The following is a 17059-nucleotide window of genomic DNA, read 5'->3' as shown; positions in this document are numbered from 1 at the left end:
TTGTTGTTGGCTCCGGCGTAAATCTGGACCGGCGATAAGTCCATGTCAGGTCGAGTCCAAACGTATATACGAGCATACGTATTTCTCCAGCCGGAAATGTCCGGACGGCGACTTCAAGGAGCCAAAAGCAACAAGCGACTGAAAAGATAAAATCCCTTCGCTTTTTTTTTTTGCCTCCGTTTCTCGTGCGGATTTGTGCGCTCACTAAAGTGCAGGAAAGTACAAATGCCGTGACATTGGCGGTGGGTGGGTGGAAACTCCAGACATTAGGAGGTGGGGGCATTGGGAAATACGTAAATTTGCCAAGTGGGGGTAAAAATGTGAAAATGTGTGTTGGCATTAACAATGCCAAAGCTGAGCTTAGATAAAACGGGAATGCAAAGAGGATAAGAGCGACAGAAGGAAAAAACATTGGCACAGGCACAGGATAAAGATGTGCAGGTGACCAGTAAGTCGGTCCAACCAGGTCATCTGATTCCATTAAGTTCACCCAGTTGTGGGTGTAAAAACATTCACTTAACATATGGATGGGTTTAAGAAGTATAGCAATGCAAGCTTATAAAAAAACTTTAACAATACATTTAAAACGTCTCAAAAATTACAGACAATTTAATTTTAAAAAATCTAACAAGATATTTTAAATATGATTTATAAAAGATGTGCTTCAAAATTTAGTTAACATAGTACTTTATATAAATTAGGTAAGCCTTTAAGTTACCTTAACTTAACAAGCATACTGTATACCTTCTTACTTTCTCTAGTTAAGAAAACACAAGTTTAGCTACCGAGTTTCCTTAGAGCTAATACCCCACTGAAAAGATTTTCTGCTACTTTTACCACTTATTCCCCTCCACTGTGTGCGTAATGCCAGCCAAGCAGGCTGAAACCCAAATTCTTAGACAGCTTTCGTTGAACATTGAGTCACACATGTTTGGCAAAATGTTTTGCCTTGTCAGCAAAATCCTGGCCTTGACTTAATTTATGCTTGGGAAAAGGTTCCTGATATGCATAAACATGTGTTGAGCGCTCAACTGAGGCGTATAAATGTCTTGCTAATGACACTCAACCCAACCACCACCCACTAACTTAAAAATCATCCACAAAAGAAAGGCCAATTGTTATTTAAATTGCGTGTTGACTTTGCTTAAAGTCAAACATTCGCCAACGAATACCGGAAAAGGGCCAAAAGGAACTTGCTAAACGAAGCTGAATTTATGCGATACGGATATGGATACGAATCTGGTTTATTCGTACACCAAAAAAAAAAAGGAACGTAGAGGAGCTCACAGACAATCGACAGGGAAAACTCAACCAGAAAACCACTAACGAGCACATTTAGCCTGCATTTTTTACCGCCTACATTTTTTTTTTTTTTTTTTGGTTTTTGGCGTTGAAAATACGAGTGTGATCCTGTTTCGCCTTTTCCCATTCATGTCTTCCACTTCATTCATTCTTGGGTTTCTGGGCGGCGCTCCCTTTCATCCTTTTTCCACTTTTCGGTTTTTGGTGTTCCTGCGGTCACACACTCCAAATGCATTTCCAGCTGCATGTGACTGGGTGGAAACAAAATGGATGGTGTGTTGCCCAGTGAATATGAGGTCAAAGACCCTCTTATACTCTGGCTGAGAGCTATCTTAGATTGCACTGGAACTTGAAGTATTTTCATGTTTTCATACTGGTAAATGGTGAAAATATGAACTAAAGAAGTGAATTCCATTCTATAGAGTTATGGCTTTAAAGGTTTCAGTCCTGGAATTACTTTTCCTGATAGCTTTGCTGTTGGCCTGAGAGTTTCCTCTCAGAAAGAAGTTGAGATATCTCAAAATGTCAATAAAAATGATGAATCATTTAAGATGTACGAAAATGAAGTTATATTGTTGTTTAGTTAACTCTTTTGCTTGGAAAATGTTAAATTCCACAGTAACCCACAGTCTATATATCATTCTCCTTGGATACATTTTTATTTCTTTCCAAGAAAAGTGCATTCCATCTTCGGTTATGAATGTAAGCTCCTTCCCATATGCTGTCGAGCTACTTATTTTGGCCCAGTTATCGCCATCCGCCATTTGCTGTCGGCCCTAACTTCATTTGGGACTCGTTTTCATTAGTACGTGGCCAGACTGAGGCCACTGGCAGAGTGGCCTGCCAGCCACCAAAAACCAGGCTGAACCAGTCAATTTGTAGGCTTTAACTGGCTGCAACTACACTCACTCGCTCACTCAAAAAATGGAAAAACAAAAGTCAAGCGTGCAACTAATGGCGCTCTAATTATTTCGGTATTCGCTATATAAACACAAAAAATGCGCAATTAAATCGGAAATTGTTTTTTTCTTAATTAGATTTTTCAGAGTGAAAATCGTTAAATCGTTTTTCATGTTAATTTGGAAATTCCCCAAAAAGCGAGCTGCCACCCAAAAGACCCACCTACGACCACCAACCGAGCCATCCAAGGCCGCAGCAAACTGTCGATGGGAATAAAATAAACCAATTTCCTATCGTCGCATTGCCGAAGGCTTCCGGTTGAGCGGGACGGATCCGGAGTTGACCGCAGACGCGGATGTGTGTGTGTGTGCTGAAATTTGGCATGAAAATGAAAACGAAAACTTTTCCAACCACGCCCGCCACCACCCCCAGCGGCGTCCGCCTCCCGGCCCTTTTGCTCAACCAAAAGTTGTGTAAATGTGGGGATTTGAGTTCGGAAAAGCATAAATATCGGCACAGCCAAAATGTCACGCTTCCGCACCCCGAAAGCCATGGTTGGCAAATTGAAATAGAAACAATTTCGAGAGGCTTTTTTTGAGGCTGTGAGGTTGAGGGGGGTTTGGGGATCTGCACATTTGCACACGACTATTTGCCGGTGCACGTTTTAACCCAATTTTGGTGTTCGCCCAGCCACGTGGCTTTTAATTGAGCTCCCAGCGTCAGTCACATCTAATTATAATTGCTCACGATGGGCGCGTCGGAACGCCATCCGGGAGTCTTTTTTGGCGGCGACGGGTCGACAGCGACTTGGCCAAGGTAATATTTCAATGTTATCGTGCCAGTCATCGTCACGTTCACGCCGCCAGGTATTATCATCGGAAAAGCCTTCTCCCCAGCCAGTTTCTACACCTCTGCCTCTTGCCATTCCTCTTCCGGCCACTTTTTCAACTTCCCCGCCGACTTGGGTTTTCCGCGGCACAAAGAGGTGCCGCCTGCCAAGAAGCCCGCCAACCGGCTTTTGTAACTAAAATTAGGAGCTCTCGGTGTTGGGTTCATTTTTCCATGTCAGATTTTGACACTTCTGCTGCCATGCTCCTAACCTATGGTACAGTACGTGTCGAGGCTATAAGTATCTGACTGAAAAGATATGTAAGCTATTATGGTTATCAAATCAAATGATACTCTCCTTCCGATCCCTCATCCCATATTCTGACCCTTTCCCCCTGCTGTCACCGATGAATTCTCTTGAAAAAAGTGGCTTGCTTATAAGCAGAGTAATGTGCACTTTTGGGGTTTTTGTGGTTTGACAGTGAATGGGCTGCAGTTGAGCTTTTCTAGCTGGGAAAAAGGGAAATTTATGAGCTCTTGCGGGTTATATGCAATCTAACGCCCCTCCCCTTCTTCTTATTTCCTCGAATTTCAGTTGCTTGTATGGTGGAAATAAATGAGAATATTCATAGGAATACTGTATACAGGGGTCTTCCGGGGTCAACTGTTAGATGAGTAGTGTTAACTTTGAATGAAACATCATACACATGAGTCACGTACTGAGTTTTTTTAAATACTTTAAAATTTGAAGTAACAAGCGATCTTAATATCTAGAAAGAACATCCGATGGATGCACCGAGGGATCCTCTGAAAGAACCTACAAAGCCACAGGAATTTCAACGACCCTCAGCAGATGTCGGAGATGGCAGTAGGGCTCCACCAAGTCGGTACATTCAAACCAGTAAGACAAAGATAACCTTGCTAACAGTGATTTCGTTCTGATCAGTGTATTTCCCATTTCCCAGCTGAGGACGATAAGAGCACCGCTGTCGAGAAGTGCGCTGTAATCTTCTGCTGGATCCTGTTTGTTGTGACTTTTCCAATTTCCCTGTTCTGTTGTCTGAATGTAGTTCCAGAGTACACTCGATTGATTATCCTTCGCCTGGGTCGCCTTAGGTGGAGATATGCTATTATTTGATAGCTCCTGATTACTACTCTATACTATATGCTCTCTCCTGCAGGAAGGGTGTTCGAGGACCAGGCTTAGTATTCGTCTTTCCTTGTATCGATGACGTACACAAAGTAGATATGCGTACTGACGTTGCTAACGTTCGGCCACAGGATGTGCTCACGAAGGATTCGGTGACGATCACTGTAAATGCAGTCGTTTACTATTGCATTTACAGTCCGATCGACTCGATCATCCAGGTGGACGATGCCCGGCAGGCCACTCAGCTGATTTCCCAGGTCACTCTGCGGAATGTCGTCGGTTCCAAGACGCTCAATGTCTTGCTGACCTCGAGGCAGCAGCTCTCCAGGGAAATTCAGCATGCAGTAGCCAAGATCACTGAACGCTGGGGAGTTCGTGTTGAGCGGGTGGATGTGTAAGTAAAACAAAATGTATTAAGCAAATTTATTAATTGTTCATAACTTTAGCATGGATATCGTATTACCTTCCAGTTTGGAAAGATCCTTGGCCAGCGAGGCTGAGGCTGTGAGGGAAGCGCGTGCTAAGATTATTTTGGCCGAAGGTGAGCTCAAAGCTTCAAAGGCCCTGAAGGAGGCCTCAGATGTGATGTCAGAGAACAAGATCACATTGCAGGTAATTTAATAAAAATATATGAAGCCTTTGATTAAAGCATTTCCTGTGGATTAGCTGAGGCATCTGCAGATCCTCTCATCGATTGCCACTGAACGCCGAGTTAGGATCATATATCCCATTCCTTTGGAGATTATGGAGCCTTTTATGAGTAAGAAGGAAAGTAACAAGAAGGGCAGGTGATGATGATAAGAAGGATAATAAAAAGAAGGATCACGTGGTGCTAACAAAGAAGCTGGGAAAGCAGATGAAGGAGGTGCCGGAGGTAGCAATGACACTCGAAAGGAAGGTGGCGGAGAAAGTGGAGGTTTTGGTAGAGGAATTCTTTCTAATTTTTTCTTTGATGGTAAGGATGAGGTGAGACCAACTTCAAAAGTGGAAGACCCAGATGAACCTAGCTCGTCAAGGAGTGTCAAAGGTCCCAGTGATGCTTTGGTGATGGCTAAAAGTATGGAAGATAGTCAGAAAGTTCAGTCAGATCAGAAAACAATATCAGAGACCTAATTGTAAGAGTTTTTAAATAATCCTTTAATATTGCACTCACACTAATAAACATTTCTTATATCTTTTAGATGTAGCCTATGAAATGGAAGAAGTTAAAATGAGTCCTTCGAGTATGTCCTTAAATTTCTAAAAAAAAACACAAAACTAAAAGTAAACTTTTTAAAGTAAATTTTCAGAACTAAATTTGATATAAGCGGATAAGAATTATTTTTATCTTGTAGATATATTTATGAAAAACAATTTTAAAAATATATATTTAAAGATTCTTCTTAAAAAAACTAACCTTATTCTGAGTGAGTTTTTCCGTTATTTTTTTTTTTAGAATTTGCCGATGAAATTGACAATGTCGCGACGACCCCGATGCGAAGTGCTCAGCAGCGACCAGGCGAGTGTTATAGAAACTCAAAGTGATTTGTTATCCCATCTCCTCTAACCGTTGTCGTGTCCCAAAATTTCATGTCTAACAGGAGGCCTGGCGTTTATGGACCTGCAATCTTATCGGGACTTCCTGCGAACTCGCTGGTAATCAGCCGGCGGGATGTCGGCCTCTTGGCAGCAGGACAATGGAAGGGCCAAGCGTGAAATGAGCAACAGTCACGTCAGCCGATGGAGCCACAAACTTGATTGAAGGGCATTATCCTCGCTCTTCATCCACTGGCGTAGTGACATTGACACTGCCATTCAATGGCCTCCAAGCGGTTTTTTGTGACACGATAAAAAATAGCTGAATACTTCGTATTTTTCACTCGCGGTGAGAATGGAACACGGGTCTCAATTTATCTCTTTTAATAAATTGGAAGTTTTCGAGGCTATACTTTATTGGTGGGATAAAATATAGCCAAGATTCTTTAAAAATTCAAAATTGGTATATCAAAACTTGAGGAGACGCTGTTCTATTTGTTAACTTAATCATAGTTTCTAAAATGATAATTCTTTTTAATTAAATATTCCAAAGACTTGTGAATTTCTTGTTCTCATAAATTAGTAATTGTCAAGCGTAACCAATTAACTTGCAATTACCCAAGACAGCAGAAATGTACTCAAAAGGCACTCAACAATTTTCGCTTAACATTATAAATTTGCTCAACTTTGCGCATTTATTATTTAATTTGGACAAGGCAAAAAGTTGCCACAAAGTGGGCTGGGCGTGGCTGGTGGATGTTAATGCACTTTGTGTGTGTGTGTGTGTGTATGTGGGCACGAGTTCGAGTATGTGAGCACACCGTAACTTAGCGACGAAAGTTTTTGAGCTAATGTGCAAGAAATAGCAAAGAAATCAAAGGAAATGTGAGCCTGACGATGAAGGGCAGCCTACACACGAAAATGTCAGAATCAAAAAGGATTTGACTTAAATTTTGGGTGCAAAAAATATAATAATAAAATACTTGGAGGTGATTAAAAAAAATCCTTTTTTAATGCGTGTTACCTGGCGTATGAGTAATTTTGTACATACAAGCATCGAATGTCATAACAAATAATTGCCAATGTCATGTTTAAGCATTTTAATTGATATATTTTAATAGATGTTTTTTTCAACATTAGATATTTTTCAAAATTTATATAATTTCTCATGGCAGAAATATGTAGAAAAACTAAAAGCAATGCCAGAAAATGAAGTTCTCGTGTACGCTGAAAAGTATGCTATAAATAGGGAGTGGAGAAAGTTTTACCTGGAGGCACTTGACTCTAGAGTTTTGGCTGGCTTTTAGCTTTTAATGGCACATCGTTTGAGCGTCTTTTGTCGGGAGTGAGTTTTTGGCGCTGCTTTGTCGCTGTTTGTATTTGTGTTTGGGTTTTGCATTTGTTTTTGAGGGCGAGCGTGCGTAAGTTTGGCTGCGTGCTCATTGCCCTGTGCGTGTTTGAGCACACACACTTGCAGGTAGATGTTTCTGCACTCGTCCTTCTTGTGTACGTGTTTATCCATCTGGCACACCTGGCTGATTGTGTGTGTGTGTGTGTGTGTTTGGGAACGCTTTGAGTTTTACGTCGGCAACTGCTGCTGCTGCTCTTTCTCACCCACTGCAACTGCTCGTTGCAGGCAGCAGCAATGCAAATTCAAATTTGATTTATGCAAATGGCACATGCAGCAGTAGCAGTAGTAGCAACAGCAGCAACAGCAGAAGGAACAGCAGGAGCATCAGTAGTAGCAGAAAGTGGCGCTCAGCCACCGGAATACCCATGTTTGCACTTGCCACTCACGCCAAGTGGCCAACAGCCAAATAAGCAATCTCCCATATGGGAATGCATGTGTGCTTATGTGTGTGATTGTGCGGCTGCAGCCGAATTACAAAGTTCTCATTCCCAAGGCGGAGATTCTTTAATTCACGTTTAAACAAAACGCTGACAAATGCCCGCCATGGCAATGGCTTTGATTTGTTTTTCTTTTCCATCCTCAGGCTTGCACTTGACATTTGCTCATTTCAGTTGACCATCACAAATGTTTTTCCTAACCCTTTAATGCACTTTAGAAAAAAAGATTGAACCTTTAAGGTTCTTAAATTCGGTTTATATTCTTTTGAGAGTATAAATAGTAGCGAATGCGCAAACTTAGAGAATTTTCTCTTCTAATCTGCATAATTTTAAAGTTAAATCGAAAGGAAAGAAAATCTTTGATAAATTTTACTCTATTGGAAAGGAGAATAGAGAGAGTGAACTTTTGTGAGTGTACCGCAACTGGCCTGCAATCATCCGGACTGGCTCCGGTTGACATATGTGGCACTGTGACCGTATATGTTCTGCCATCTGTTAACCCGGAGAAGGGCCCATGGAATGGTGGGGGTTCCAGCAAGGGAACGGGTGCAGAGGTTCAGCTGTCACTCAGATCTCTACGCTTTGGTTTAACATTTCCTTTTTTAGTTTATCCCAGTGACCTCAGGGGCGGGATTTGGCTTTTTTGGGGATTTTATTGACTCGATGGTTTTGGGAATTTTCTCTCTTTTCTGGCTACTTTTTCGCTTTCATGTTTGTCATTGTCAATCTCATTTATCGACATCCGTTTAATGTCCAGCAATTCGAATGGGGCAAACCTGAGTGGTATTCAGTGCCTTACTTTATCATTCGCATTCCAACTCAAGGCTGGGCGAGATTTTCTGGAGTTGGCCGGGGATTGTCATACATCCGTTTAGGTTTATCTTCAAGACAGATTGATGACTTCTTTCGTGGAACTTCAGGAAGAGGCTTTCCATTTGGAGCTTATTTCGGGGAAATTATTTCTTTTGATAAATTTGCCATGCAATTAGGAAACTACTAGAGTTGTCTTAATGTTTATTAAGCATTACTCAATCCGAAAACTACCACAAAAGGTAACCTATATTTGCTGAAAAGCCCCAAATTGAGTGGCTCCACAATGCCTGCATCGTTGGGAAAACTTAAGGCTTCCTGCAGAAGGTGTCTGTTGGTAAACAATCTACCTAAACGCTAACGTTCCCACTCCATCTAATTGGCAGTGGGAATGAGGTTCCTTGAGCCTAACCACCAAGGAACCAAACAAAAACATTCTCAGCTAAACAAGCTGTAAGCTGCCTGGTAATTGAAGCTGCATTGTTTGGCGCTTTGTCCAAAGATGGCTCCAGTCCTGACATTGCACATTCCCAGCCAGCAGTTGGGGGAATACTTGGGGAGACCCAATTGTGTAGGCAAACACAATGGTCATGATTTGGGGGTGAGGAGGGGATTTACACCTGGCAATCCAAACCTTCCGTAGAACTCTCAAGGGTCTGAAGTGTGGATGGAGGTCCAAAGGAATGTCGAATACATCTGAGTGGGGAGCGATTGCGAAATTAACGAGACATTTATGCGGGGACACAGACACAAAGGTGTCTGTCTCTGGCAATCGTATCCGCATCTCGGCATCGTCAACAACTACTGCTGTCTTGGTATAAATTAGCTGAATGCGGAGAATGAATCTAAAGCCCTTCGAGGAACTGGAACACATGTCCTTTGGTTGTCAAACAGGAAGAAAGAAATAACTTGCAAACAGTGGGAACCCCAAATGCAAATTGTGTGTCGAAAAGTTGTCAGTCATAACTAACTCGGCGAAGATGGCGCCTGAAATTTGTTTGCCAACAACGGTGAAACTCTCTAGAGAAAGGAGCTGCTCCTTCTTAATGAGACTCCAGACCAGAGGGGGCGGCTACCAGAGATTGTTATGTAATGCTGGCAGCCCTGTACAGCTGAAACTTTCCATCAAGTACAAGCGTAGTGCTTGGCTTTCATTCCCAGTCACGCCAAATTGTCAACAGCTAAGAATTTTGCATGGCAGAACATCTTCAAAAAAAAAAAAAAAAAAAAGGGCTGGAGAAAGTCCCAGCCTGGTGGGAGCTTCAATTTCATTAACTAAGTGGTCCATACCAATTAAGTTTTGTGCATTTTGGAATAATATAAATTAATTAGAATATGCTAATGAGGCCAGCCTCCATCCTACATCCACCGCCTGACATTACCGTGCACAGCCAACTAAACTGAACTCGCCTCGCTGCGAGTCAATTGACTTGAATAAATTAGCGCCAGCGGATGCATGCTCAATGCCGGGGACAGTTGGCTTAAACAGTCCATTGGCCCATCCATTTGGCCATTGAAAAGTCTTTCCACCGACGTGCACAAAGATTTTCAATTTAAGTTGGAACTAAGTCTATTGGCACAGAAATGTCTAGCCTTAAAGTGGCCAACAAAATTGTTTTGATTAAATGGTTGAGATGAAATTTCATAAATTTCTTTTTATTTTTCATTTTAAATAACAGATTTTCACACTTTCCTTTTTATGTTGGTGCTGAAAACTCTTTTTTATTCTTCAAATATAAAAAGAGACTTCCATAAGTTTCAGACTCAAAAATATATTCGATTTTTTTTATTTTGACAAGTTTTTGTCTCATGTGCACATCGTTTAAATTTTAAATGGAAAACAAGCTATATTTAATCTTTTTACCCACTACTATTGATATAAAGGAGTATATTGTATTCTTCAAACTTATAATTTTAATACATTTACTTATTTTTAAAAGTCAGAAATATTTGAAAAAGTTTAAGTGGTTTTTATGCACAGAGTGTTTTATTACCATCACAAAAAATCATCGAATAATATTCTCTTCTACCTCAATATGGCAACGAAACATACTCGTATCTGCCATTGGCAGGAAAATTAAACTTCGAAGCCCCGAGCGTTTTTATTTATACTGAAAAAAAAAAATGACTTCAAGTATGAAAGTTCAGATCAAAGGCCGTAGATGTGGTTGAAAAGTAAAGCAATTTTTTTTTTAAACTCAATAAATGGTAACTAAATGGTAAACTTTATTTGAAAATGGACAAATCTTTATAAGTACTTTAAAGTGTGATATTTATTTGTGTAAATTCTATCTGGAAGCTCAATTTTCACCTTTGTCTGCTAAGCGTAACTCTCTAGTTGTCATTAATTTGATGCTCTTGGGATGAACAAAGCTATTTCTGTGCAATCTATTTGTTAGGATGTCACCATCTCTAAGCATGCCACGTGTTTGGTCCCCCTAACTTGAACTCCTTTCTTTCTTCGGATCCCATCATTTTCAATCCAATGTCTCACTAAAGACATCATTTCGTTGTGGAAATGTGAAGATAAAGTCATTCAAAGTCGAAAATGGCAATGACTATTGCATAAATTCGTTCCCACAGAGACAGAGACTGGGCCACGTCGTATTCTAATTCGATGGCAGCAGCAGCAGCAGCACACGCAGACAGGCAGGCATCCGACCTGCCCAGGGCCCCTCATCTCTCAGCCCCATTCTCGCCAGGATTGTCTGCGCAACTGTCTGGAACACTGCACTCACATTGGCCCTGGTCTCTGGGATTGGCAGGAAGGAAGGAAGGTGGCCAGCCATTCATTCAGTCAGTCATTCAGAGATTCAGACCAAGCCAAGCAGCAGGCGTCAATAAAGCCAAATTCACGTCTAGGTGTTTCCTCTTCCCCACCTAACATCATCCGTATTGAACCAATTTTCGGGGACAGGCGGACGAATTCATTTTGCCAGTTTGCCGAATTATCACTTATTCCATTTTTTTATGGTTATATTGATTGGTCTGAGCCATAAAAAACTTTAATAGGAAAGGTAACAACATTTAAGTCTTAGCTAAAGATTCTACCAAAGTTGTACAGAAGGTCAACCAATTAAGGAAAGTTTTCCTTGCTTTAAAATTTATTTTGAATTGTAAATCGTTTGCCCATTCCAAGAACATATCAAAAACCATTTATCAAATATTAAGCTCTATTGTTTTTGGCCTTGAAACCTTCAACTGCCATCAGCCAGATGGAACCTTTTGGGCCATCAAAAACAATTGTTTAAATAATTATCATAATTAAATCATTGTTTCCATCTGAATGCATACTCATTCAACGGACTAGTTTTCCACTTTTCAGGTTGACCGCCTGATGGGTTTGCCAAACTCCTAACCACTCTTAGTCTAATCAGATAAATTAATCAGAAATCACCTGCTTGAAGCACTTTGGATGTGTTGACTGGAGTTGACATCGGCCTCAATTATGCCCAGTTAATTTGTAATTCTCTTTAATGGAGAACAATTAATTTCTTATCGGAACATTAAGGCAATCTGTTTTCATCTTGTTTAACACAATTATGGCGCGAAATTTAATAGGAAACATTCCTTCAGGACATTAAACAAGCCGTAAAATTGTTGATTGTTTAAATGTTTGAGTAATGGCAAAGGGAAACTGGTTGAAATTTTTATTTTTGTAAATGGCATAAATGGTTATTACATTTATGTGCATTATATTTATTTTATTGTGGGAATAGGGTGACACCGCTATTAAAAGTGTCCCATCACAGTTTGGGTGTGGCCAGATGATCGGTCAGAAAGAATACCAGAGCGGGAATATGAGTAGTTCGTTTTGAGAAGTTCAGAGAGGAACAACGAACTGAGGCAGCGTAAAAAAAACACGACGCGAGCGGATAACTAAAATATTTAATTAAATAAAAAATGCAATCTATTCTTATTAAAAAATCCTTATTTAACTTAAAAAACCATTGTAACATTATTTATATTTGATTGTTTGTATAACTATTAAGACAAAAGAAAGTTTAAATGAGTAATTTTAAACAAAATCATTCATCGTACTTAAAATTTCGATATATTTGCTCATATACAAATTTCTCTCTTACAAAGACACAAAAAATTCCATCCAAATACTTAAACGCCAGCTTGATCTGCCCCGTCACCTGGCAGTGCGATAGAGGAGTCATTGTTGTGGTTATCTTCTCCATCTTGATCATCATCCTCGTCCGACAACAGATCGGAAAGACTGAGGTCCGAGGACCGCTTCTCGAGACCCTCCTCCGCCAGGTTCTTCGGTGCTTCGAAAACGGGCCGGGCGTACATCTTCAAGCAGATGATAACATGCTCACGGAAGAGCTTCTCCGAGTGCTTCATGAGGGAGGCGGCTCTGTGATTCAATGGGTCAAACGGATTGGGATGTCGTAGCAGCTGCGGCAGAAAGGTGTCGAAAATGTTCACTAGGTCGTAGCTGGGTGACCAGGCCTGCTTAAAGACATTCATGCAGACCAGGCCAGTGGTGAATTCGATGTTTGGGTGCAGGATCTTGGTGACAAAACGGACGCGCGGCGCCTTCAGGGGATATTCCTGCGGTATGGCCACATTTACCGACCACACGCCGCCCTCGTAGGCGGTGCCCAGTGGCCCCTCGAAACGGACATCCAGGTTGGCCATGTCATCATCCACGGTGGTGCGGTAACCCGAGGCCAGCAGCCGGTTAACATCCCGATGCAGGCGCCGCCCAGTCATTGGCGACGTCGTGTTCACAACCATTTGCTTGGCCATCAGTATGCTGGCGATCGGGCCTGTGCCGTCTCCGTATCGGAACTACTGGGATTTTGAGTGCACTCGTCTGCTACACAGAGGTACCTTCAAAACTATGTGGCTAATGGATAGATTGTTTTATATTTTCTACACGAGACATCCATTCTTTACTTACACATAAAATTAATCCAGAATTTTGCTGTTTTTCATTGAATTTTTTATAAATATAAAAACACCGCCTACTCTAGGCCACAAGCTAAAAATTGGTGCTAAAACAAAATATTCTAGGCCTGCCATTCTTATCAATATTTATTTATCTTAACATTGGACACCTGCCAAATTTAAAAAGCCTAAATCCCTTGAAAGTGAAAATAAAGTTGGACTAGAATTTTCTACCTCGTTTATTTACAGTTTTATTTTTTTGTCGCATTGCGTCTAAGCGGATTTTTGGCTGAAGGCCCGAAACATTCATTAATTGGGCGTGGGTCGGATAGTTGGGCAAAATCTTTTTGGCAGTAATGCCAACTGTTTGCAATTGGTCAGCAGGGAGATGTCGGGAGAAGACCAAAGGCAATGAAGAATACCCTGTCCTTGTGTCGAAAATCACCCAAGTTGAATGCATTTCTGATTGCTGGCAATAAATCAAAGATCGTCTGCTGGCGTTTCCATAAGGGAAGCTGCGATAACTCGAACGGCAAACCGACCCACCCAGAGATCCAGAGTGCATTAAAGTTAAATGGACTTGGACTAAATGCTGCAAATTGCTGCCATAGCCAACAGTCATGGATACAACCACCACCCGTATCTAAGGACACAGGGATTCCATCTGTATCTGCGTATTTTATCTATGTATCTTTCTATCTATGTATCTGTGACTGTGCATCTCGTACAATGGTCAGAGCTGAAACAATGGTAAATAACGACTAGAAAATTGTAAAAAATGTTGACAATGTTTCTCATGGCTGGCGAATCCTTTGGCCTGAAGCTTTATTTTTAGTGCGACAGTAAATGCGTCACTCCCCGCACCTCTCCTTTTTTTTTTCGTCTGAGTTTGGAATGCGCTTTGTTGCAGTTTTCACAGTTGAGTGCGCTCATTGTTTTCGCTGTCAGCGAGCGGCGCGTCGACAATGAATAATTAGAATTTTGTTGAAGGTCCATTGCTCATTTCCCCATCCTAACCCAAACCCTAGCATCCCCATTTCAGCCCCTCTTATCCCTATCCGCCACTGTTTGCTTTTGGCCAATTCATGCGACTTTTAATTTGCCAGCCATGGATGGAAAATCAAACAAAAGCGATTTGGGATTACAATGGTGAAGCGCTTCGAAATTCGGTTGCAATATCTGAAATGGAGTTGGCCACCAAAAGAACAAAATTGCCAATATTCTATATCTATATTATCGGCTTGATTTGAGTGGTTGTTGCAATGGAATTTGAACTGGATTATAAAATACGGGATTCCATCAAACGTAACAATATTTGAAGTTAATTTTCCAGAAAATCTTTTAAAATTGTATTTAAAAGAGTAATAGGAAGTCATTCAAACTAAAAGAGTTCTTATCAATAAACATAGATTCAGTTTCTCTGCCTCATAAAAAGTAATTGCCATAGACAATTGGCATTGAAATTCCCAGCTAGTTATCCTCCATTTGCCAAAGATACTTTCTGTAACTTTCACCATTCAACCCGCAACCAAGCAAGCTAAAAAGCTAAGTAGCCGCCAGACTTCAATGTGATTTTCGAGTGCATAAATAAAATCTGAAATAGATGCCATTAAGAGCATTTTAGCCGCCATTAAAGCAATATGGAAAGCCCCGCCCAATGCCCGGTTTCGAGACTATTATACGAAGAAATACGATTATCGCGTAAAATTAACGCGAAATTAATGCAAACTACGCTAGCGCGCGCGTAAGGCAAGGACCAAGGATGAGTTTGAGAAAGTCCTAGCCAGAGGAGGAGGTGGTGAGATTGGTGGCGTTATCTTCTTTGGCTAAGGCATTTAGGAGTAATCTCAACATGGGCGTTAATTTTGTGAATTGTAATCAACTGGGAAACCGTGCCCCGTAATGAAGCTGTTATGGTGCCTAAGCATTGACCACGTCAAAGTCAACACTTCAACAAGTGAAAACAGCGAGCCAAAAACCAAAAAAAAAAAAGCGCTTTCGTTGGGCCCCAAAACAATGGCCAAGCTCAAACAGAACAACAAAAATCCTTTCCTCGGAGTCTCTCCCTCTTCAATCCCCTCCAGCCCTGGTATATAAAACAATGGGGCAGCTAAAACAATGGCCAGCGACAAAAGGTAACCGCGAAAAGGATAACTCAAAAGCCAGGAACGGAGAGGACCAGTGTTGCTGCACTGAATCCCGTAGTCGTCCGGGCCAGAACAGGGCAAACCGCAACCGCAGGTCTAACCCGCTGGCATTTTTGGCAACATTCCATAACTCTGCCATCCTCTATAGTGCCATAGAAACAACCCCCTTCGGGGCGCTTGTCCACTGGGGTGGTCATACCCCGTGGAGGTAGTGGAAATACACACAAATTTGTGAAATTAACTTGATCATTTTTAATGAAATTTTCACAGCAGGCGCTAAAACAACAGCAAATTTTTAGCCAATAAAGAACGAATTAAATGGGATTTCCGTTGTCATCGATTATAAAGTTTTGCATTAAAATCGGATTTAATATCCGTTGATTTATGCATGATTTTGGATTTACAGGCAATAAATTTCTAATGCTGTTAGCTTTTTTATTAAAATAAATGGAAAAAACACGAAAATGACCAGCCTTTGGTTATATTAAGTAAATATAATGTGTTATTCAAAAATCTAAAAGTAGTTTACTAAGTAAATACGGTTAAAATAATAAGGTATAAGCAATATATCCAAAGGGGTAAGAACATATATATAAATAAAGCTAGGACTTCATGTTTTCTTAATTACAATTTTTCACTTTACCTACTTTTATCACTAATACATTTTTAAGAAATTACAATCTTAAGACTTACAAGCCCCAATAATTTCCACTGGTATAGAAAAACTTGCGAGGGGAGAGAAACTGGTGATGCTAATAATTGTTTGATTTAAAATTAAAGCGAAACTTGAAGGTATAGTAAAGTGCCTTGGTGGCAAGGAGAAAAGTGGCAAAGCGACAAAGCAAAGGCAAGGAGTGGCGGGGGGCAAACAAAGTAAATTGTTGCTGTTCCCTAGTAATAAAATATTTGTCGAGCGCCATTTACAAAGTCATTTTCAAGCTCAATGTACTTTCAAAGTAATGCGCTCCACCTGCCCGCGTTTAGCTCTTCTCAACGTTCCACCACCGCCATCCTCATTTTCCCACACTTTTGGCCCACTGGCAGTTGTTCTAGTTTTTATTGCCAACGTTCGCCATTTTATGGTCTCGTTTCAGGTTGCCTGGTTTGGCTGATGCCGCTGATGTTGCCCCTGATGCTTTTGCCACTTTTGCTTGTGCCTTTGGTCATGTTTTTTTTTTGTTTTTGTGGCGCGAGTTAGGTGCGATATTTGAGGCATCAGCGCCATCGTTTGCTTTGCTAAACACGTGCTTTCATTTAAAACGCCGTAAATATGTCGCGTAAATATACGCATTTGTCCTCAGCTGGCATTTGGCCGGAGCCATATGTAACCCGTATTTGCCATTTTTATTGAATATTTTTTACGTTTCAAACGAGTTTTGCGATTGCGTGGAATAAATCCAAAGGAGTTTCTAATCTTTTTTGCTTTTGAGAGGGAAAATAAAAATTTACAGATATTTTTTGAAGGAAAATAAATAAAAATTTTGTACTCTTTAAAGCTTTTAAAGATAATTTATAAATGAAAAAAAGTTAAGTAGTTTTACTACTAATCTAGTTTATAGACATATGATAGGTAGCAAATTACGTATACGCCCCGTGGCACTATCGAACTTCTCAAAATTGTATTCATGAGAATGTCACACGATGCAGAAGTACTTAT

General features: G+C 40.7%; 2 protein-coding genes across 2 annotated transcripts; one reads left to right on the top strand and one right to left on the bottom strand.

Moving 5' to 3' along the window:
• Nucleotides 1-3759: 3759 nt before the first annotated feature.
• Nucleotides 3760-6097, top strand: LOC108111731 (protein unc-1). Its single transcript, XM_017221285.2, is given in 9 exon segments — nucleotides 3760-3931; nucleotides 3996-4146; nucleotides 4212-4574; nucleotides 4627-4792; nucleotides 4847-5281; nucleotides 5283-5295; nucleotides 5362-5403; nucleotides 5616-5678; nucleotides 5761-6097. Coding segments are annotated over 9 exon segments (1407 nt in total). The 5' UTR covers nucleotides 3760-3816; the 3' UTR covers nucleotides 5820-6097.
• A 6287-nt stretch (nucleotides 6098-12384) lies between these two features.
• Nucleotides 12385-13341, bottom strand: LOC108111742 (ubiquitin-conjugating enzyme E2 4). Its single transcript, XM_017221296.2, has 2 exons — nucleotides 13269-13341; nucleotides 12385-13214 (listed from the first exon to the last, which is right to left on the bottom strand). Exon 2 carries the CDS (start codon nucleotides 13112-13114, stop codon nucleotides 12467-12469), a length of 648 nt encoding a protein of 215 aa, XP_017076785.2. The 5' UTR covers nucleotides 13115-13214; nucleotides 13269-13341; the 3' UTR covers nucleotides 12385-12466.
• Nucleotides 13342-17059: the final 3718 nt, after the last annotated feature.

The sequence above is a fragment of the Drosophila eugracilis genome, unplaced genomic scaffold (genome assembly GCF_018153835.1).
Source record: "Drosophila eugracilis isolate 14026-0451.02 unplaced genomic scaffold, ASM1815383v1 contig_415, whole genome shotgun sequence".
Classification (NCBI taxonomy): Eukaryota; Metazoa; Arthropoda; class Insecta; order Diptera; family Drosophilidae; genus Drosophila; species Drosophila eugracilis.
The sequence above is the reverse complement of the archived record's forward strand: the minus strand, read 5'-3'. Positions and strand labels throughout refer to the sequence as shown.

Coding starts and splice junctions, on each gene's coding strand:
- LOC108111742 (XM_017221296.2), bottom strand. CDS start 13,114: ATGGCCAAGCAAATGGTTGTGAACACGACGTCGCCAATGACTGGGCGG.